The 23478-nt window shown below is 44.4% G+C and overlaps 1 protein-coding gene across 4 annotated transcripts in view; it reads left to right on the top strand.

Moving 5' to 3' along the window:
• Positions 1–18962, top strand: part of LOC147429256 (formyltetrahydrofolate deformylase 1, mitochondrial-like) — a 28692-nt gene extending 9730 nt beyond the window's left edge. Inside the window, exons 2-10 of one of the 4 annotated variants that reach the window (XM_086495378.1) lie at positions 16331–16540; positions 16617–16797; positions 16929–17054; positions 17137–17210; positions 17304–17463; positions 18012–18110; positions 18186–18272; positions 18362–18514; positions 18620–18962. In XM_086495378.1, coding sequence (XP_086351504.1) covers positions 16331–16540; positions 16617–16797; positions 16929–17054; positions 17137–17210; positions 17304–17463; positions 18012–18110; positions 18186–18272; positions 18362–18511 — 1087 coding nt within the window. In that variant the 3' untranslated portion in view covers positions 18512–18514; positions 18620–18962. Of the gene's footprint in view, positions 1–16330; positions 16541–16616; positions 16798–16903; positions 17055–17136; positions 17211–17303; positions 17464–18011; positions 18111–18185; positions 18273–18361; positions 18515–18619 lie in introns of all 4 variants that reach the window. The other 3 variants (XM_086495379.1, XM_086495377.1, XM_086495380.1) reach the window with 3 other exon arrangements.
• Positions 18963–23478: the final 4516 nt, after the last annotated feature.

Here is a 23478-nt window from a genome sequence, read left to right as displayed (position 1 = left end):
TGATGCAATATAAAGAAATACCGAAAGGGACGCCAAGGTTTGGGGCCAGTACTCTTTGGGGTGGAATTCCGCCACTCCGTGTTTCGTGTCGTCTCTCTCTCTCTCTCTCTCTCTCTCTCTCTCTCTCTCTCTCTCAATTCAATTGTTATTGAAGTGTTATAAGTCTGTTCAGTCTGTTCTTTTCTATTGGCACGTGGTGCCCGTCTTGTCACAGTACGGGTCTTCTGCTCATATTAGTCATGGAGGGCTGATCGCCCCCTCTTCACCATCTCTGGCGTTTGTGTTCTCCTGTCTCTCTCTCTCTCTCTTCCGCACACGCTGTAACAAACTTGGACACTCCAAGTCAAGATTCTACCGCGACACAGTAGAGATTCACTTCAAAACAGTTCACAGTTCAGAATTGATTCGACGTGGCCCTACGGAGTTCCGTGCCTAGAGATATTGGCCCCAAAGACTGGCGCCCGTTTCGGTATTTCTTAATCTGTGCTCGAAGTACAAGGGAGTGGGAGGGGTCTCACTCTCAGACTCTGCGTCCAGATGCTCTGCAGAGTGGGAGCCCAAACCACACTTATAAAGGTTTACAAGGGATGCCAAAAGCAGAGCCCCAAAAGCTGCCCATAAAAAGCCTTCTCAAATAAAGCAATTATCTCTCAAGCCATTGCTTGGTGAATAAAGCAACTTAAAAATAATGCCCCAAAAGCTGCTTTATTTGCGTAGAATTCAGCCTTGCATTGCGTAGCAAAAAGCAGCCGTATAGCTCCGTAAAACGCGGAATTCCGTATAGCCCAATCCACGTCAGCATTCTGGATTTTGCGTCGTGAAATGCAGGGGATCCGTACGGCAGTGCCACGTCACCCGTAGCGGCGTTTTTCGGGATGTCCTGCCAGAGTGTGTGGGTACTGGTGGGCATGCCACGTCACTGGATTGTGACATACCCCCCTCTTGAAAGCATTGTAATTGCCCTTCATTACGCTTGCAAAACAGACAGAGGCCATAAATTGTCTTAGTAGACACTGATTGTTTGTACGGATGCACTAGGAACACACATCTAGCACATGTACCAATCGACAGGACATCACTTGACATCACATGACAAATCACATTCAAAATTCATTCGGATCTCAGACCATGATTAATCGGCAATGTATTTAGCAATTGCATCTAGATCCACTGGAGACCTCATAGATGCCCCATTGACTAATCCTTATTGCAACCATGTCTATCGAGATCTTTTGGACCGAAATGCTGCAGTCATTTCGTCTATCAGTTTCTGCACTTAAACAAGTCAAGAACAAATCAGTATCATATTATCGGGAATTCCAATTCATAAAGTCATACAATAGAATACTGTCAGCTCACAATATCCCTGAAACTCAAAAGAGACATGAGTGACTTTAGTATCAAAAATCAGGGCAATTTGTTGACAAATGAGTGGAGTGACTCTCCTCTTGTGCATACCCACTGCACCAAATTCCGTCCAGTTGAGTTCGGGGTTCAAATTTTGGAATGGACTATGCTATAAACCAAATGCTTCAAGGTAAAGGTTCACAATATGAAGAGTATCTGCCAGTTTCTCCTTCTCCATCCACTTCGCATCCAATGCAAGATAGTTCTTGAATTTAACCAAGAACCGCCTTATCATTTTACCTTTTACCTTTCTTTCTTTATGTGCCAAAATTTGTTCTGGAACGAGTATTTGCTCTTTTTCCTCCACTTCGGGTTGCTCATCTGGCTCCCCATCATCGGGCACATTGCCTTTTAAAAGGCTTCAAGAGACTGGCATGAAAACATTGTGAAGTCTCCAAGTGTTAGGCAGCTTCAGTTTAAAGGAGACATGATTTATCTTTTCGGAAATCTGGAAAGGTCCATAGTATCTCATGCTAAGCTTTCGAGAAAGCCGCTCCTTTCCCTTTTTCTTTCTCAGGCGTGCCTTCTCAAAACGTAAGAGCACCCAATTGGTCTCCTTCAATTTCAAATCGTGATGATGTCGATTTGCTACCTTTTTTAGAGATTTTTGCAAAGCCTTCCGGACCAAGTCCAAGTCCCTCGTGAGTTGGTCGGCTTCAAAGAAAAATCTTCTCTTTCTGCTAAGGAAGTGTGGAATCTTCGTAGCAAATTTAATAATCTCAAATGGCACCTTCCCCATCAAAGAGTTAATTGTGTTTCTGCAGGCATATTCCACCAAAGGTAAAAACTCTTTTCCCATGAAGTCTTCAGATTCAAAGAAGAAGACTTCAACAAATCCAGTACCACTAAATTAGCAATCTCTGATTGCCCTTCAGTCTGCGGGTGGAACGATGACGAGAACTGCAACCGCGTGGCAATGTTCTCCCAAATAGCCTTCCAAAACAAACTCGTGAATTTGGGATCTCTGTCGGAGACAATCGTCTCAGGCATGCCATGTAATCTGATTATCTGGGCAATAAACAATCGTGCCCACGTTGTGTTTTCGGGAGATCAAAAATGAAATCCATTGCAATACTTTTCCAAGGGCGGGTGGGTATGGGTAAAGGCTGTAACAATCCCTGTGCTTTATGCCTGTCAAAACTTGACCTTCTGGCATACCAAGCAACTGCGTACAAAATCGTTCACGTCCTTCTTGAGTCTCGCCCAAACAAAAGTATCTCTCCACACCTTTCAACGTAGTAACAATGCCGCGGTGACCCGTAAAAAGTGGACGGTGGCATTGGGTTAGAACCTTTTCCTTCATCGGTTGTGTAACTCACAACATCGTTTTCTTCATCAAGTAGCCATCCCGAATGGAATATCTCGCTATTACCTCCCCATTCCGTATCCGAGTGAAAATATCTGCAAAATCTGTATCTGTGGCATACTGATCGACCATATCCTCGAAGCTTCTATGGTGTATCGCGGAAATAGCCAGAACCAACGGCTTCTGGGACAAAGCATCTGCCACCAAGTTCTTCTATCCCTGCACATGGACAATCTGGAAGTGAAACTGTGACAAGATGTTCACCCACCACATCTGCTTTTCCGATAGCTGCTTCTGTGACAAGAAGTAGCGTAAACTCTGGTGATCTCTGAAGACCGTAAAATCTTCTCCGAGTAGGTAATGTCGCCACTGAGTAAGAGCATGGATAACCGCCAAAAGCTCTTTCTCATATATCTATGCTGTCAATTTCGGCCTTGAAAACAATCGGCTCTCATAGGACGTCACAACCTCCCAAGGGATTTACGTAGAAGTCCTCGTGCCCTAAACACCCCTGGCATTGCAAACGAAGTTTGCCAATGATCGGTGTAATGGCAACATCCCATCCGGGTGCCCCTACAACTACCTCTGCTTGGCCTCAGCCTCTCGGGCGTAATCCCAAATCGAACCGCCCATTCAAGTGAAAAGAAGTGGGTCTTGGCTCCTCTATCAAAGAAAAATGAGGGCTTCTTGATCTTTCACTTTGCCCTAAATGCGGCAAAGTTTTGTACTTTCATTCATCTGATTCGATTCGGGCCCAACGCAATGTGGTACAAGTTCTGCTTTCATCTGCCTTTTCTGCCACATTCCTCAACTGCTTTCGAACTCTCTGGCCTTTCTTCATCCTGTTCTTTCGGTGCCTTTTTAGGGCACTTCGCGGAGATGTGTCCTTGTTCCCCGCATCCAAAACACTTCCCCTCTTTAATGTAGTTGGCTCTCTCCCGAGAAGTGAGCCGGGGTCGTGCATCCTTAGAAGAATTGGAAGAAGAAGAAGAAGAACTGGGTACTCCTTCATATCGCACACACTTCTTGTGTTTTCTTGCCGAGGCAAAAGTAGATTGACGACCCAAATAACCCGGGAAGTCAATTTCTTTCTTCTAATTTTTGTCGTACTTTTGACTTTGTTCTGCGCATCAAAAAGCTGGGTAATCCGTGTATCAACCCCTCTTCTAATTCTTGCTCTGTAAACATCCTTGGAGTAGGAGGTTTCTTGAGTGCCGGTTTGAGGGGTGGTTCTGTGGCCTTCTGCCATTGAGAGTGCACTTCGTCGAAGGATGTCTGAGTCAAAAATTTGGCAAATTTCGGATCCTTCGCAAGATTGATCATCATCTTTGTCGCATCGTCAACCAATCGTCTCCGCTCCATCTCTTCAATCTCCACATGAGTAGGCCGAGGCGGGCCGTACTCCTTGCGTGAATCTTCTTCGTGATCTCTTCCCGCATCTCTGGATGCAGAGAAAGTCGACCGTCCTTTGCTTGAATCCATAAGTGCCGCGTAAAAAGGATCGGATTTTCCCGGTAGAAGAGAAATCGGCTGTGCTCTGATACCGTCGTAACAAACTTGGACACTCCAAGTCAAGATTCTACCGCGACACGGCAGAGATTCACTTCAAAACAGTTCACAGTTCACAATTGATTCGACACGGCCCGGTGGAGTTCCGTGCCTAGAGATATTGGCCCCAAAGACTGGCGCCCCTTTCGGTATTTCTTTTTGTATTAATCTGTGCTCATAGTACAAGGGCGTGGGAGGGGTCTCATGTCACAAGGCGGGCACCACGTGCCAATAGAAAAGAACAGACTGAACAACTTTAAGCACTTCAAATAACAACTGAATTGAAATGGAGAGAGAGACGACACGCGACATGGAGTGGCGGAATTCCACCCCAGAGAGTATTGGCCCCAAACCTTGGCGCCCCTTTCGGTATTTCTTTATATTGCATCAACACAGTACAAGCCGGTACTCCAGACTCTGCACCTTCGTACTGAAGCATGCCAAAGAATGAGCCCTAGCCTCATATTTAAAGGCCCTTGGCCTAAAAAGCAGTTACAGTAAGAAGCTTTTAAAACTCAAAAGCTTCTGGTCCAAAAGCAAATCCAAAAAGTTGCCAGCGTAAATCACGGAAATCCGTACAGCTTGCCACGTCATCAGCCAACGCAAATTTTGGAAATCAGCCTGCTGCCCTTAGGGTTAGGGTTAGGGTTTCCAGAATTAGGGTTTGCAGGTTTTAGGGTTAGGGTTTTCTGAATTAGGGTTTCCAGAATTAGGGTTTCAGCAATTAGGGTTCCAGAATTAGGATTCCAGCAATTAGGGTTTCTGGCAGAAATTAGGGTTAGGGTTTTCTGCTCTCGGACAACCACATCATCACTTTGTGACACTTCTTCTGTTGCTTGTTCTTCTTAGGGTTTAGGCCCCTCGACCGGTAGCTCCGTTCTTCAGTAGGTTGACACGTCAGCAGTTTGTTACATCTCCCCTTCTTGAAAGAGAGTAATCGTCCGCGATTACAGCATATCTGCAAAACAACTTAAGTTAGTTCAAAAATTTCTGAGGGACATTCCGAAGAACAATCAGTTTGCTCTTTTTATTAAGGAGTTAGCTTCTCCATTCTGCTCTTTTGATCAAGGAGTTAGCTTCTCCTTTCGGCTGTTTTGATCAAGGAGTTAGGTTCTCCTTTCGTCCAGATCGGAACTCTTGATATTCCGGAGTAGTAAAATTAGCCATCACACCCAGACCGTACTGATCTTCCACGGGTGTCTTGATGCACTAAAATTACATACCCAGGCAATCTCATCCAATTAGGAATATTCAGTGGTCGGCACATCACAATGCAACACAAATGCTTACATATGCATGTTACAAGACATAGAAACATAAAGCCGCCGATGAACATTCCTCCCGCATAACCTAACAAGTCCGGGCCGGGAGATATTCAATGACTCCCTCATCACTCCTCCCGCATAACCTAAAAAGGTCCGGGCCGGGAGATATAGAGGCCTTTGACAACCAAACGCCCCCAGACCGCAGGGTGCGTCGTTTGGAGGTGCTGAGAGTAAGCACTCTCAGACTTCTTAATACTCCTCCTGCATAACCATCCAGGTCCGGGCCGGGAGTCACAACAACAATTATTTTACAAGCATACAACCAAACGCTCCCCAGGCATCGGCCTGCGTCGTTTAGAGGTTTTCTAGCATACAACGAAACGCTCCCTAGGCATTGGCTTGCGTCGTTCCGGGGTTTTCAAACATACAACGGAACGCTCCCAAGCCATCGGCCTTCGTCGTTCCGAGGTTCAAACAATACCAAAACAGTGTTTCTCACTTCTCCACCCGGGAGTAAAATCACCAATCATGGAAACCAGTATCAAACCAGAGTCAAACAATACAAATCGTTACCAAAAACAGGTTCAAAACAGATACCATCCATTTCAAATAAACTCCAAACAGGATCACCAAACAAGATCAAACAGAACTCAAACTTAAAAATCAATCTCGACATCAGTCGAGCTGGAAAAGTCGACTGACTTTCCATCTTGAAACCTGCACCAAAAATTAGGGTTAGGTTTCTTCCATGAGGTCGTAGCCGAGCACAGCATGGTCTGTCAGCTCTTGGACAAACAGTGTTGCTTTGGCCATAGTTACCCGGAACGCAGAACGGGAACGGCGACGGGATCCCCGCGGAACGGGGGAACGGCTAGGGGTCCGAAACGGGAACGGCGCGGAACGGGAGGTATAAAAAACACCCAAATAGTGCATTTTTTAGCTCCTTGTGTTTAAATACAAGGAGTATTAGAGTGCTTTGACTCTAATACTCACAAAAAACTCGTTTTGAAGACCATTCAACCTTGCTATGACTAGATGATGTGAGAGAGAGAGAGAGAGAGAGAGAGAGAGAGAGAGAGAGAGAGAGAGAGAGAGAGAGGGGGGGGGGAGAGGGAGAGGGAGAGATTTGAGAGAGTGGGAGGGAGAGGAAGAGAGCTTGAAGGCTTGAAGCCTTGAGCCTTGAGAGAGTGAGTCTTGAGAGGGAGAGAGCTTGAGCCTTGAGGATTAGCTTGTGGAGAGAAAGGGGGAGGGGGGTGCATTTTATGAGTCCTTGAGGCCTTGCACACTTCAAAAAGAAGCCCAAACATTTACTTCAATTTTTTCAATTTTTGCCAAATTTGTTTGTAGCCGTTGGCCGTTCCAGGGGCATTCCGGAACGTTCCGGGGGCGTTCCGGAACGTTCCGGAACAACCGTTCCGGTTTGCACTGGCCACACGGAACGTCTGACGTTCCGAGACGTTTCGGAACGTTCGGGAAGGGAACTGCGCCCCGGAACGCCGTCACGGGGGCTAGGGGGCGTCCCCGGTAACTCTGGCTTTGGCAGCGATGGTAGTCCCAAGATAGCAATCGCACTAAACCTCCAAGGTCATCTGCTAGTGAAGAGACATCTACTGAGAGATGTCGAGAAATTTCAAGATATAATCTGCTAGGGTTTCCATGGCAAGCATTTCAGGATACCCCACTCTGCTGCACTCAGAAGGAAGATGTCAGAAACCATATAACTTCGGGCAAAATTTTTCTTGACAGCTTGCCAAGTACTTGGAGTATGTTGCTTGGTAGCTGTAGACATCAACATCTGCATGGCACTGCTTCTGAGAAAAAAAACAGTGACTTGAAACAAATCTGGATCCTTCTCTTGCAAGTGATCTTAATTGGCTTATGCCCTGTAAGACACTGCGGTGAAGACGGGAGCGCGCCCGATGCGCGATGAAGTAAGGGTGGGAGTGGCTAATAAGTCCAGGTTGGTTGGAGGGCCAAGATACCTCACATAAAAATCCAATAGCTCTGTCTGCTCCTTTGTAGGACCGGTATGCTTTCAGAAAAGCACACGCCTAATGCTCTGATACCACTGTCACAAGGCGGGCACCATGTGCCAATAGAAAAGAACAGACTGAACAACTTTAAGCACTTCAAATAACAACTGAACTAAAATGGAGAGAGAGACGACACGCGACACGGAGTGACGGAATTCCACCCCAGAGAGTATTGGCCCCAAACCTTGGCGCGCCTTTCGGTATTTCTTTATATTGCATCAACACAGTACAAGCCGGTACTCCAGACTCTTCACCTTCGTACTGAAGCATGCCAAAGAATGAGCCCTAGCCTCATATTTAAAGGCCCTTGGCCTAAAAAGCAGTTACAGTAAAAAGCTTTTAAAACTCAAAAGCTTCTGGTCCAAAAGCAAATCCAAAAAGCTGTCAGCGTAAATCACGGAAATCCGTACAGCTTGCCACGTCATCAGCCAACCCAAAATTTGGAAATCAGCCTACTGCCCTTAGGGTTAGGGTTAGGGTTTCTGCATTTTTCGGGTTAGGGTTTCCAGAATTAGGGTTTTCAGGTTTTAGGGTTAGGGTTTCAGAAATTAGGGTTTCCAAAATTAGGGTTTCAGCAATTAGGGTTCCAGCAATTAGGATTCCAGCAATTAGGGTTTCTGGCAGAAATTAGGGTTAGGGTTTTCTGCTCTCGGACAACCACATCATCACTTTGTGACACTTCTTCTGTTGCTTGTTCTTCTTAGGGTTTAGGCCCCTCGACCGGTAGCTCCGTTCTTCAGTAGGTTGACACGTCGGCAGTTTGTTACATCTCCCCTTCTTGAAAGAGAGTAAATGTCCGCGATTATAGCATATCTGCAAAACAACTCGAGTTAGTTCAAAAATTTCTGAGGGACATTCCGAGGGACAATCAGTTTGCTCTTTTAATTAAGGAGTTAGCTTCTCCTTTCTCCTCTTTTGATCAAGGAGTTAGCTTCTCCTTTCGGCTGTTTTGATCAAGGAGTTAGGTTCTCCTTTCGTCCAGATCGGGACTCTTGATATTCCGGCGTAGTAAAATTAGCCATCACACCCAGACCGTACTGATCTTCCACGGGTGTCTTGATGCACTAAAATTACATACCCAGGCAATCTCATCCAATTAGGAATATTCAGTGGTTGGCACATCACAATGCAACACAAATGCTTACATATGCATGTTACAAGACATAGAAACATAAAGCTGCCGATGAACACTCCTCCCGCATAACCTAACAAGGTCCGGGCCGGGAGATATTCAACGACTCCCTCATCACTCCTCCCGCATAACCTAAAAAGGTCCGGGCCGGGAGATATAGAGGCCTTTTAGAACCAAACGCCCCCCAGACCGTAGGGTGCGTCGTTTGGAGGTGCTGAGAGTAAGCACTCTCAGACTTCTTAATACTCCTCCCGCATAACCATCCAGGTCCGGGCCGGGAGTCACTACAACAATTATTTTACAAGCATACAACCAAACGCTCCCCAGGCATCGGCCTGTGTCGTTTAGAGGTTTTCTAGCATACAGCGAAACGCTCCCCAGGCATTGGAATTTGGCCTGCGTCGTTCCGAGGTTTTCAAACATACAACGGAACGCTCCCCAGGCATCGACCTGCGTCGTTCCGAGGTTCAAACAATACCAAAACAATGTTTCTCACTTCTCCACCCGGGAGTAAAATCACCAATCATGGAAACCGGTATCAAACCAGAGTCAAACAATACAAATCGTTACCAAAAACAGGTTCAAAACAGATACCATCCATTTCAAATAAACTCCAAGCAAGATCACCAAACAAGATCAAACAGAACTCAAACTTAAAAAGCAATCTCGACATCAGTCGAGCTGGAAAAGTCGACTGACTTTCCATCTTGAAACCTGCACCAAAAATTAGGGTTAGGTTTCTTCCATGAGGTCGTAGCCGAGCACAGCATGGTCAGTCAGCTCTTGGACAAACAGTGTTGCTTTGGCAGCGATGGTAGTCCCAAGATAGCAATCGCACTAAACCTCCAAGGTCATCTGCTCGTGAAGAGACATCTACTGACAAGATATAATCTGCTAGGGTTTCCATGGCAAGCATTTCAGGATACCCCACTCTGCCAGAAGTTGCACTCCGAAGGAAGATGTTAGAAACCATATAACTTCGGGCAAAATTTTTCTTGACAGCTTGCCAGGTACTTGGAGTATGCTGCTTGGTAATTGTAGACATCAACATCTGCATGGCACTGCTTCTGAGAAAAAAAACAGTGACTTGAAACAAATCTGGATCCTTCTCTTGCAAGTGATCTTAATTGGCTTATGCCCTGTAAGACACTGCGGTGAATACGGGAGCACGCCTGATGCGCGATGAAGTAAGGGTGGGAGTGGCTAATAAGTCCAGGTTGGTTGGAGGGCCAAGATACCTCACATAAAAATCCAATAGCTCTGTCTGCTCCTTTGTAGGACCGGTATGCTTTCAGAAAAGCACACGCATGATGCTCTGATACCACTGTCACAAGGCGGGCACCATGTGCCAATAGAAAAGAACAGACTGAACAACTTTAAGCACTTCAAATAACAACTGAACTGAAATGGAGAGAGAGACGACACGCGACATGGAGTGGCGGAATTCCACCCCAGAGAGTATTGGCCCCAAACCTTGGCGCGCCTTTCGGTATTTCTTTATATTGCATCAACACAGTACAAGCCGGTATTCCAGACTCTGCACCTTCGTACTGAAGCATGCCAAAGAATGAGCCCTAGCTTCATATTTAAAGGCCCTTGGCCTAAAAAGCAGTTACAGTAAAAAGCTTTTAAAACTCAAAAGCTTCTAGTCCAAAAGCAAATCCAAAAAGCTGCCGGCGTAAATCAAGGAAATCCGTACAGCTTTCCACGTCATCAGCCAACGCAAATTTCGGAAATCAGCCTGCTGCCCTAAGGGTTAGGGTTAGGGTTTCTGTAGTTTTAGGGTTAGGGTTTCCAGAAATAGGGTTTGCAGGTTTTAGGGTTAGGGTTTCAGCAATTGGGGTTTCCAAAATTAGGGTTTCAGCAATTAGGGTTCCAGAATTAGGGTTCCAACAATTAGGGTTTTTGCAATTAGGGTTTCTGGCAGGAATTAGGGTTAGGGTTTTCTGCTCTCGGACAACCACATCATCACTTTGTGACACTTCTTCTGTTGCTTGTTCTTCTTAGGGTTTAGGGCCCTTGACCGGTAGCTCCGTTCTTCAGTAGGTTGAGACGTCAGCAGTTTGTTACATCTCACTCTCAGACTCTGCATCCAGATGCTCTGCACCGGTAGCTCCGTTCTTCAGTAGGTTGAGACGTCAGCAGTTTGTTACATCTCACTCTCAGACTCTGCATCCAGATGCTCTGCAGAGTGGGAGCCCAAACCACACTTATAAAGGTTTACAAGGGATGCCAAAAGCAGAGCCCCAAAAGGTGCCCATAAAAAGCCTTCTCAAATAAAGCAATCATCTCTCAAGCCATTGCTTGGTGAATAAAGCAACTTAAAAATAATGCCCCAAAAGCTGCTTTATTTGCGTAGAATTCAGCCTTGCATTGCGTAGCAAAAAGCAGCCGTACAGCCAGCCCATGCTACGTCAGCATTCCGGATTTTGCGCCGTGAAATGCGGGGGATCCGTTCGGCAGTGCCACGTCACTTGCAGCGGGCTTTCCGGGTGTTTTGTGAGGGGGTGTGGGTGCTGCTGGGCATGCCACGTCATTGGATTGTGACACACACGCACTCACATGGTATCGGTCACTGTCTAGGCACCAGTTGATCCGTACGGCAATGCTACGTCACCTGCAGCGCGTTTTCCGGGTGTTTTGCCAAGGGGTGTGGGTGCTGCTGGGCATGCCACGTCATTGGATTGTGACACACGCGCACTCTCACATGGTATCAGTCGCTGTCTAGGCACCAGTTGATAATGTGCTAATTCTTTCGATTTTTTGTGGTGCGTATGCCCTATCAACTACCTCATTTTTGTGCTAATTTTTTCGATTTATTGTCTTTTTTTAGTGCTAGGCTTCATTATGGCTGAGTCTGCCCTTGATCTTCGGATTGACAGAAACTCAGCACGTTGAACTTTGTGTTGATGTATGCTCATGTTGTGTGAGTGTGTTGTGTGTTGTGTTTGGGAGCATATGTTAGTACCTAGTTCTACATCCACTATTGGGCACTGACGACGTTAGTGGTGATGTCGTGTTATTTAGTCAATACTATGCATGATGGAGTTGATGGTCATATTGTCTTGTGGATGACTACCATGAGTCTATACCTTGCACTTTCCTTTAAGGGTGAATCTGGGCTTATCCTGGATTCATCTATATCCCTATTCTTAGTAGACTCTTTCTCTATTCTTGCTAGGTGCATGCACCTATGAAAGCAAGCTAGCGCCCTTAGTTCTGGGATCAGTTGGAGGACTTGTAGGAGGAAAAGCAAGGGGCCAAGGATTTCCCCATGCTGTTGCAGATTTCAGCGGCCAAGTGATGCTGCCAATTACTCCTATGGTTGCCCCAAGTGTCACGGCGCATAACACAAATTAACCCTAGAATGTGGGGTACCCTTCTTTTTATAAGCCAAGGGATTGGACAAATGAAAAGCCAAAGGTCGGACAATTGAAAAGCCAAGGTTCAAGGGCACCCAAAAGGGTAGGCTTTTACCTAAAAGACCTCTTGACGGCATTTGTGAGGATCATCAGTTTTTGGGCGATCTCTCTCTTTCAGCATTTCTTGAAGACGACAAAGGCTTGAGTCTTGTGAAGATCAAGAAGGCTTTGAGCACTTGTGACAACAACTTGTATTGGCCATGTTTTGTAATATAAAAGGAATACCCTTCGGGGGCGCTTGTCTTGAGGGCCAACGCTTCTAGGGAAGGAATTCCTCCTTCCTGTGTCTCATGTTTGGTCTCTCTCTCTCTCTCTCTCTCTCTCTCTCTCTCTCCAACTAGAAGTGTTTGCTATTGTGATTCATCTTTTGTGCTTAACGTACATAAAAGTTGCAGGAGACGTCGCTAGGTTCATTTCCAAGATAGCTTGATGCTAAGATTTTTAAGGAAGAGGACTCTTGGAATAGGGTCGGTGTTCCGATTGTTTTAGCAGTAACAATGTTTGGGTAGCTAACTTGGTTGGGAAGAACCAGTGAAAGCATCTAAGAGTAATAGGGATGCCATGCCCTAAGATTAAAAGGTGAGTTCCATAGGTGAGAACCTTGGTTCTCGAGGATTCTGAGTAAGGAACATAGGTTGCTAGGATTAGGGTTTTGCTCTGAGATTAGGAAGCTGAGGCTTTCGAGTACTGTTGAGTCGGAGATCTAGAAGGAACGTGGTAATACGTATGGTTCAAGTGCTTGTATGATGCTTTATCGGGGGTGGAGTAGCCCATCTTTTGGTCCCTAGTACTGTGTTGATCTTCTTTCCTCTCTCTTTCTCTCTATTTCAATTGGCTTTAGTATTAGGTGATAAAACCTATTTATGAGAGTAGATTTGATTTTGTTATGCGTTCGCATTCATGACAATGTGTACGGATGGGCGCGTGAGTGTGGGTAAAATTTGTCCTTAGAGTACGTCTTGTGTGCTTTCTAGTTTCTTTGGTATTGTTTTTGTTTGGTTTCGTTTCTCTTTTCTTCTTGTTGGGGTTTTTTGGGTTTTGTTGTTTGGGTTGAGATTGTGTCGTGGTTAGTTGGTTCATGGTTTGTTGGGTTGTTGACTCATTGCTTTGCTTTCTGCTCGATCTACCACGATTCTATAGCAAGTGTTCACATGGTTTCTGCCTTCAAAGCCTCCCACATTGTCTTCTTGGAGTTCCCTCCCTAGATGTGGTCTTCAGGAGCCACATTGTCTTCTTGGAGTTCGCTCCCTAATTGTGGTCTTCAGGAGTCACCTTCAACAAGTGGACCCGTGCGGGGTGTCTATATTGGCTGACCGCTTCTTGCCAGCTCTAGTGCAATGCTTTGTTACTCATGTGGTGGCCTCTTCCTGTATTCTCTTGGTGACGTCAGCTGTCTCTTACCCCTCATCTTTGTCATGGATTCCCTTCTGTTTATCCATGGCCTCTTGCTCTCAAATTTTACCAGTTGGCGGGCATATTGTCACGAGACAGACACCACGTGCCAACGGAAAAGAATAGACTGAACAGACTTTTAGCACTTCAATAACAACTGAACTGACAGAGAGAGAGCACACACAACACGGAGTTCGTGACAGGGCACCACGTGCCAACGGAAATGAAAAGACTGAACAGGCTTTTAGCACTTCATTTCTTGGATCGTTGGCTTCCCATAAGAATCTCATCCAATAAGGAGTTTCATTCCAGATCAGAACTCTTGATATCCTAGGTCGTCGACTTCCCAAAAGTATCTCATCCAATAAGGAATATTTAGTGGTTGGCACATCACAATGCAACACAAATGTTGACATATGCATGTTACAAGACACAATGATTAGTGCCGTTGAGCACTCCCCCGAGATAGACGGTCTGCGGTATGAAGCTACTCAATGACTATCTCGTCACTCCCCTCACAAATAACCTAAAAAGGTCCGGGCCATGAGTTCAGAGGACTTGTACAACCAAACGCTCCCCAGACTGCAGCTTGCGTCGCTTGGAGGTTCACAACCAACGCTCCCCGACCTCCCGTCTGCGTCGTTCGAAGGTTTTCTAGCCTACAACGAAACGCTCCTCAGACATCCCGTTTGCGTCGTTCCGAGGTTTTCAAGCATACAACGAAACGCTTTCCAGACATCCTGTTTGTGTCGTTTCGAGGTTCAGACAATACCAAAACAACATTTCTTACTACTTCACCCGGTAGTAAATCACCAAGCATTGAAACCAGTATTCAAACCAGAGTTAAACAATTCAAATCGGCACCAAGATAGGGTCAAAACAGATACCATCCATTTCAAACAAATTCCAAAAAGGATCACCAAACAAGTTCTTAAACAGATTCAAACTTAAAAAGCAATCTCGACATCAGTCGAGCTCGAAAAGTCGACTGACTTTCCATCCTGAAACTTGTACCAAAAATTAGGGTTAGGTTTCTTCCATAAGGTCGTTGCGGACCACAGCATGGTCCATCATCTCTTGGACATACAGTGTTCCTCGGGCGGTGATGGTAGTCCCAAGACATAGCAATCACACTAGACCTGTGAGGTTATCAGTTCGAGAAGAGACACCTACTGAGAGATGTCGAGAAATTTCAAGTTATAATCTGCTAGGGTTTCTATGGCAAGCATTTCAGGATACCCACTTTGCCAGAAGTTGCACTCCGAAGAAAGATGTCAGAAACCATAAAACTTTGGGCAAAAATTTTCAGAAAGCTTGCCAAGTCCTTGGAGTGTGCGGCTTGGTAGCTATAGACATCCACCATTGCATGGCACTCCCTCTAAGAAAAACGGCAGCTAAAAAAAAAAAATTCATTCTTCTCTGCAAGTGATCTTTATGGCTTATGCCGTGTAAGACAAAGCGATGCAGACGGGAGCGCGCCCGATGAGCAATGAAGTAAGGGTGGGAGTGGCTAATAGGTCCGAGGTCGGAACACCAAGATACTTCAAATAAAATTCGGGGGGTTGGGACACGAAGATACTTCAAATAAAATTCTAGTAGACTTTGGAAGCGCCGGTTTGTTGTGTCTACGCTTTGGTGGGACCAGTATGCTTTCACGAAAGCACACGCCTGAAGCTCTGATACCACTGTCACGAGACGGGCACCATGTGCCAACGGAAAAGAACAGACTGAACAGACTTTTAGCACTTTAACAACAACCGAACTGAAAGAGAAAGAGCACTACGACACGGAGTGGTGGAATTCCACCCGAGAGAGTACTGGCCCCAAACCTTGGCGCCCCTTTCGGTATTTATTTATATTACTCGAACTCAGTGCAATGCCGGTACTCGCGCTTTGCGCCTTCACCCGGAGGAGTGCCAGAGATTGAGTCCTTTGGTTAAAGGCCATTGGTCTCAAAAGCAGTTACATGAAAAGCAGTAAACTCAAAAGCATCTGGTCCAAAAGTGCTGCACCCAAAAAGCTGCCAACACGGCTTACGAAAATCCGTAGAGGCTGCCACGCCAGCACGGCCAACGCAAATTGCGGAATTCTGTACTGTTTTCCACGTCAGTAGTCCAACGCAGATTGTGGAATTCCGTACAACTGCCACATCATCAACTTTGACACAAGAAGTTGTGTGGTCCTGCTTTATTTTGAATCACTTGGGCCCCATCCGACGGGGTCCCATAAGTTGGTCGGAACTTTTGCTGCTTTTCTTCTTAGGGTTTAGGCCCCTCGGCTGGGATTTGAAGGTTGGCTTCGTTCTTCAGTGACTTGACATGTCAGCAGTTTGTGACACATATGTTTGACGCCGAGCTCTTGCAGGTGCTCATTGTTCTTTTTTATGGCTGGTGGCTTGTGGTGGTTCAGGTTTCTGATCTACAATTGCTGCTTTTGGTCGAAGTGCCTACCTTTCAGAGGCTGCTGTCATCCTCTCTCCGGTTAGCTTGCTAGGGCACTTTTTACTCCTTAGGAGAGATGTTTTACTGAGGCAATCGGTTTTTACAGTGTGCCCATGTGGCAAGTTGTATATAGCTTTTACAGTGATGCTCTTGCCCTCAAAATCACCATTTGGGCATTCTTGGGGATTTTTCAAGTAATAGAAATGAGAGAGAGAGAGAGAGAGAGAGAGAGAGAGAGAGAGAGAGAGAGAGAGAGTATTTGTGTGGGGACAAACTGTTGTGGTGTTTGACAAAAATGCATCAAAGCGGAGAGAGTTTGATTTTGAATGATTACGTACCCTTAAAATAATTATGCACTCTTAAGAGATTCTCTGCTCTTTATAGGCAGGAAAATGACATCTCATCGCGGCCATCCACAATAGGGAAGATATGCAAAAGCTCGGGGCCTCCTATCTATTGCGCTCCTTTACTGCAAGAAATGTTCTCAGTCATGTCCACCACCGAAGCAACAGCATGCACACAAATTTTCCTGCTGCTCCATTTTTCATCTCCCCCCACAGGCAGCTCCACGGCATTCATGCATTTGAGTGTCCGGTACTTATTTTCATCATTTGGGCTCAAATAGAGAAGCATCGCACCAATGATCAACTTGCATTGATTGTGGCCACAGGATCAGGTGGGCATCACAGCTAAAATTGCAGCATGTATTTCACGACGTGGTGCAAGCATATTGGATGTTGATGTGCATGTCAATCGTGACAATGTCCATGAGCCTGCCTTTTTTGCAAGAACGTACGAGCCCCTCTCTACCATTTTTTCACCTCATGTTTCAGCCTTTCTTCAATTACAAGGTGCAGCTACCAGCGTTATATACTTAGCGCCCCGCCTTTTGACTCCCTAAAAATTCTTCTTACTAAGTGACTTACTGTCCAACTTGGATCCTAACCCATATACCAGTCAGTTTGTATTTGATCCTTCACAGTGGCCACGAGATGTAATGGATGAAGATTTCATGAAGTTGAAGAAAGATTTTTCTGCAAAACGTTCAATTGTTCGAGTACCGGAATCAGAGCCTCCTCTTAAGATAGCCATTCTTGTTTCTCGGAAGGTGAAGAAATGGTGCTTAAATGTTCAACTTGTCAGAAGCACTCTAGCAATTTCACTAATAGCTTATAAACTGTTAATGTTAGGACCCTTGTTTAGTGGACTCGTTACATTTGTGGCAAGAGGGGAAGGTTCCAGTTCATATTATGTGTGTTGTAAGGTGAGCTCTTTACTTCATCCTTGAGCTATGCACATTTCAAGGTGCATTCTTTTATTTTGGGAGTAGATGGTGAGTTACCTTTTGTTTTGGCAGTAATCACGTGAGAGAAGAAAATACGCATGTCATGCGCTTTTTGGCAAGGCACAAAATTCCCTACCATTTTGTTCCTGCAAACAAGCATAACAGGCATGAAAAGGAAATACTAAATCTGGTTTCTCAGATGGATTTTTTGGTGCTGGCGCATTACATGCAGGTAGCGCACATTGTATTTTTCTTCTGTTTAACTCATTGAGAGGCAATTATCTCAGCCTGTAGGTCTTTATATGCCTTCGGTTACTTGTTTGGAAGTGTCAAGGACATGACCATCTTGTTGCCTATCTAATCATGTAGGTTCTCTGTAAAGTGGACTCCTAGAGGAAAGAGATAGGGAACTCTACGGTAAAGTTAGTGTTCAGGATAGATTGCAATTCCGCAGAATCTACTGAGTGCTTCTAGTCAAATCGTATAAAGAAGTCGGCCAAGCCTAGCGTGTTTTTTCCTGCAACTCTTTGTAGAGGGATGGGCAGTGTCTCTGCCTGTCATGTCTTGAACTTTTGCGGAGTATGAGGTGTGGGCTTGGCATGGCAATCAGGGTATTAGAATGAAAGTGTTCTGGTTTTGCATCGTTGCATTTCTCGAAAAATGGTGAGAACTGATAAAAGGCCACCTGACTGGGCAGAGGAAGAATATATATATAGGTTTTTCCATCGCTTTTGAATGGCCATCCTTCTTCATAATCAGCTTGCTTTCCTGGCTATTCAGATCTTATCTCCAGAGTTTTTGAAAGTTTATGGAAGGGATATCATCAACATTCATCATGGTCTTTTGCCTTCTTTCAAGGGAGCAAATCCTTACAAGCAGGTAAATATTTAATGCTCCATTTTGTGTAGTGTTAAGTAAATCAAGGCTTATCTTGTCAATTCACTTTCTCCACAGGCTTATGAAGCTGGAGTTAAACTGATAGGAGCAACAAGTCATTTTGTTATCGAGGAATTGGATGGTGGGCCCATCATTGAGCAAATGGTAAATCACATTCAAGTTGATCTTTTCGACAATGCACAATCTAAGGCAACTCTGTGGCAGTAATATTGCTGAAGTTGTGTGTTTCGCAGGTCGAAAGAGTCTCCCATCGAGACACTCTAGAAAGTTTTGCAATGAAGTCTGAATATCTAGAGAAAGCTTGCCTTGTAAAGGCCATAAGGTATTATTGTGAACTTCGGATTATCCGGTATGGTGGCAAGAAAACAATTGTATTCGACTAGCAGGTTTGCTGATTCATGAGGCGCACATATTTTGTAATTGTGTAAATTTGGTTCTATGGATTGCTTTCTTTTTCAAGTGGAAGCTTTGTCTCTTGGCTTTTATGTCAGGCACGTGGTTTCGTGGTGCGGTAAGGAATGATGTGTGAACATACAGTGCTCAAGGATGCTGGCTTGGCAGAACTGACCTAGCGCTTATCTGAGCCTGGAACTCTTTGCTGGGATGATATAGAATATGTCCTCTTATTTTTTGGCATGCCCCAAGGGCAAAGGCCATATTATTTCTTAGCCTTTTTTGCTTAACTAAAACCAACTTCATTTCAAATTTTTTTAAAGCTGTCATTGATAAGACTGTACAATCCTTTCCTCCCTCTGACCTTTTCACTTCAACGAAGACTGATGTTGAATACAAAGTTTCTTTTACAATTTTAGATATCTTTAACTTTTTCCACTAGTAGGCCATGTGATAATCTCTTGTTTCTTTTCAAAGACATTGATTTTTTGGGTGATAGACGAGGTAATAGATATATTATTCTGTTTTCCTCTTCTTATTCTCACACCCAAGAGAAGAAAAATTTCATGTCGTCATAACATTTCCAAGTGAGCTCACAATGCTAAAGATATCCTGGAAGCTTTGAAGAGATTGCCTTGCATGCGAGTGGCTAGCATTCGTTTCTAAGTATACATAGCTTCTCAAAGGAGATCTTTGTAGATTTTCAAAAGAAGCCTCATACAAGGGGCCTCCCCCCTCCCTTCAAGGTCGGGAGTCTGGGGGCTGCAGCTGTGCACTCTCCATCTCACTACTCTTCCTCAATGTAATTTGTACCAGCAACGGTTGGGTCTCTGACACATCAGCATCCATCACATAAAGACAGCGTTCATCCGCCCCCATAGCTCACTCAACTTGACTAGCATTTTTTCAAGGTTGGGGGTAGAGCAGTCTCTTCCCCAGACTAGTGGATTAAGGCTTTTGTGACTTCACTCTTGTAATCATCTCTTTGGGCTTGCTCTCGTCGGTTGTATCTGCTCCGCTGATCTGAGGACTACAATACAAGCCCCATTCCTTTTTGCTTTTTGTTGACATATTGAATTTTGACCAAGAAACTGCCATGGGTCTTATACACACCCACATCCACCCTTGGAGCAGTAGAGTATCATCCGCATTGCTCAATCACCATGTCAGGAGCGTCATTATGATTTAGTCTTTGGGGCGCAATGTAGAGCATAGGTCCATTGATTACGAAGAGATGTTTGCATTTGACTGATGAGTAGCACTCCCGCGACAACCTTCGACGCATCACTTCCCATTGCAACCCAGAGAGAGAGAGAGAGAGAGAGAGAGAGAGAGAGAGAGAGAGAGAGAGACGTAATGCGGATTCCCTACTACCTTGTGTAGACAGGACATCCAAAAGCCATAAGCAGCCTTTGCTTGAGGCTGCATATCGCTGCCCTCGATGCTAGCAGCCCTTAGCCGCCCGTCAGTCACCTTCCCCATCACCATCTACTTCCTCGATCCTTGACTCACTTGCCCCCTTCCGACTAGAAGTTGTTGCAACCCTCCTCACCTTGACCATAGCCACGCCGTTCAATTGTTGTCACTTGCAACTTGGAAAATTCCTGTAATTTGTGGAAATTCTTGTAATTTGTGGAAATTCCCAAAATACCCCTCAAATTTTAAAAACGAAACAATGATACAAGGATATTTTTGAATTCGAGTGAATTTCCACATATTATAGGTATAATTTGGTAATTTTCCCTTGAATCAAGCAACTACTTTTTTCAACTTGTACGACTTTCACTTCCTAATCTCCTCCCTGCCAATTCCTTCCTTTCAAAAACTAATTCATTGATTTTTGGATTTCTAAAACAAGCTTTAAAGAAGTAAGTCTCTCTCTCTCACACACACATATACACACACACTTTTTAATGGGAAACCTCAAATCGAGGAAAACCCATAGAAAATATTACATGCAATAAATCAGAAACAGTCAAAGAAGAGCTTGTGCTGGCTAGAGGGGAGCTCATCCAAGTCATAGGTAAATTTAAGGGACTATCGAAGAGAGGTTTTGAAGAAAGATACATACTCCACTTGAATCTGTTGAAAGATGAGGAAATTACGTGCTCTTCACATTGTCCATAGTACCTAGAATCTAACCCAATCAAAAAAATATGTATACGGTTGAAGTGGCGGAAGCACTCCAAAAAGCCAGAAAAATTGACCCAAATGTATCCAAGGGAAACACATGCGAAGAGATGTAGAGATGCAATCCACAAACTATTTAGTATGAGAACAAGACTATAATAAATGTGGAATATTCTCAATGTCCGCACCACAACGAACACATTGCAAGGAGGCTAATCTTCTAGAGCGCATAAATTTGTCAGTTGGGAGAACCCCCAATGATGCATCTCCACATAATAATCGCTACTTTAAAGGAAGCTTTACATGCAACACTTTTATAACTTTACATCACCACCGTGTAGCACCCTTATTCATATTCCATACCTTATTGCAGTGTTCTTGTACCCAGGAAGATGATTGCAAATGACAATACACCTTCTTTGCATATATAGAGAGGATCGAAGAACTGACATAATGCCAATCACAAAATCCTCCGCAACCAGTGACGGAATGGGAGATATGGAATCAAATAGATTCTTAATGGTGTTCCACATGTGTTTGTAATGCATTCCAAGCCCAAAAGTGAGAGCATCATGTCTAAACAAGAGCACTTGTCTATCAGCGTTGATCACATCGGATATCCTTTTGATGCCTTTCTGGGAGAGAAAATAAGCTTGTTTAGGAGATCGTAGAACAAGAATCTGATAAAAAACCTGACTCCAATGCAAACTCCCCATTCTGAGCGAATTGCCACTCGCGTCATCTTGATCATGCCACAAGAAGTCCTTTTGACTATTTTCCAATCAGCTACAAGAATGGAGCCAATGCCCAAAAGCAGTGTAGAAATTGGATGAGAACATAGAAGCGCAAACATCAGTGTCCAGGGATGTTTTTGCTCTACCAGTACCAATAACAAAGTGGCCTTCCTTGCAATAACATGAGAACACAAATGAAGAATAATCAGACCACCACAGTGCTTTGGAGTACATAACTTATCCATAGCAAGCAAGCTTAGGCCCCAAAATCCAAGACACGACGGCCTGAAGACGACGAGGTGGCCAATGCAATAATGACAGGAAAACTGCATATATGCAACCAAGATGGACTGCATTATTCTGAGTCTTACATGCAACGACCGGGTAGACAACTTCCAATAATGTAATTTAGTCCTAAGAATATTTTGAACCCAATCCAAGACTTTGGCATTGTTCACTGACCAAACCAACGTGTATCCAAGATGCCTCACAATCTGATCAGGTTTCACTATCTCACTTGGCCATAATATAGTGCCAATCCATTTGGTGCAACGATAAAAGTTTAGAGTTTTGAAAATTAACCTACAAACTTGTAGCCAATTCATGAACATGTAGAGATTCCATGATACATCAAACATTCTCTGATTGATTTCTAGGTCAGAACATGGAGTCATCTGCCGCTTACGCCACATAATGATTACAAGATGGTTATTTCAGTCCATGTAATTGGCAAGATGCCATCGAGGAGTCTAGATACAACAATAAAGGATGTGTAGCAATAGCATACAACATGGCACTTAAAGGGCATCTTTGCCTGACCAATCGACCAAGATCCCACATCTGAGTAAGCTCATCATCAATTATTCTCGAAGATTGACTATGCTCATAAAGAAAAGAGACCACACGACACATTCTAGACCCAAAGCCCAAGGCCGCCATTATTTGTGCAATGAAGTCCCAATAAACAATGCCAAATTCTTTCTCTATATCAACCTGCATGATAATCACATCTTGTCTGGTGTATTCTTTCAATGCCGATGCAAACATTAGTAATATTATCCATAATTTGTCGATGAGGAATGAATCCATACTGAGTAGGATGCATGCCAGAGAACAAATGATCTTTAACGCGTGTAGCTATCATTTTCGACATCAATTTGTAAACGACTGGCATAAGCATAATAGGATGCTAATGTGAGAAGGATTCACATAGTGCTTGCTTGGGCAACAATTTCATGGTCCTTCTTTCCATGATTGCGGCGGCAAAGATTGTGTAGTCCATGCATAATTTATCATAAAAACTAGAGGCTACTTAAGGGACTCCCAAAAGCAAAGGAAAAAGTAAACTGTACGGCCGTCCCATCCAGGTGATTTCCAATGACCAAGATGTAACAAACTATTGTGCAGTTCGGCTTCAATAAAGCTGGCCTCAAGCGTAGCTACATTATCCAAGAGACAAGTGAAGGAATCAACGCTTTAATCAACATTTGAAAGACTTGGTGTGAAAGATATGCATTATTAGTATGCAATAACCGCTTGCGGGGAAGAGGAGAATCTATAGCCAGTGACTCAAAATGGATCAAAAGCCAAAGAGGGAAGTGATCACATAGAGTAAAGGAGCAATCAACCCTCATATCACATGCAAACATATCATATTGCAGAGTGCCTAAAAAATACCAACGATCCAATCGTTCTCTATATCCGGAGTGCACGTCATGAGTAAAGATATAACCCTGCTTTGAAGAATGAGTAATGGGCCACAAATATATGGTCCATAGGTAGGGGGTTTTCTTTATATGGTTGCACATAGGTGATATCCCCCCATAAATATAAGTGAATCCCCAGGGGTCTGCATCCAAGGACTAGAGAGAAGGTGGAGTTTGGTGCAGATAGATATGAAGATATGGTCTATTTGGCCAAGGTGAAAGAGTAGAAAGATAAAGCAAAGGCTGGAGTTGGTCTTGCTAAATCTTGCAGATTTTGCACCTCTTGCAACAGTAGTGTGGCCTATGGGTCAATGGAGGAGGTTCAAGTTGTTTAAAGTGTAGTCTCTGCTGAGGTAAGGCCAATGGTCAATTATGCTCCTTTGGAGT

Source organism: Adiantum capillus-veneris, chromosome 22 (assembly GCF_014529385.1).
Source record: "Adiantum capillus-veneris isolate H3 chromosome 22, ASM1452938v2, whole genome shotgun sequence".
NCBI classification, from domain to species: Eukaryota; Viridiplantae; Streptophyta; class Polypodiopsida; order Polypodiales; family Pteridaceae; genus Adiantum; species Adiantum capillus-veneris.
Note: the sequence above shows the minus strand (reverse complement) of the source record. Positions and strands in the feature narration are given on the sequence as shown.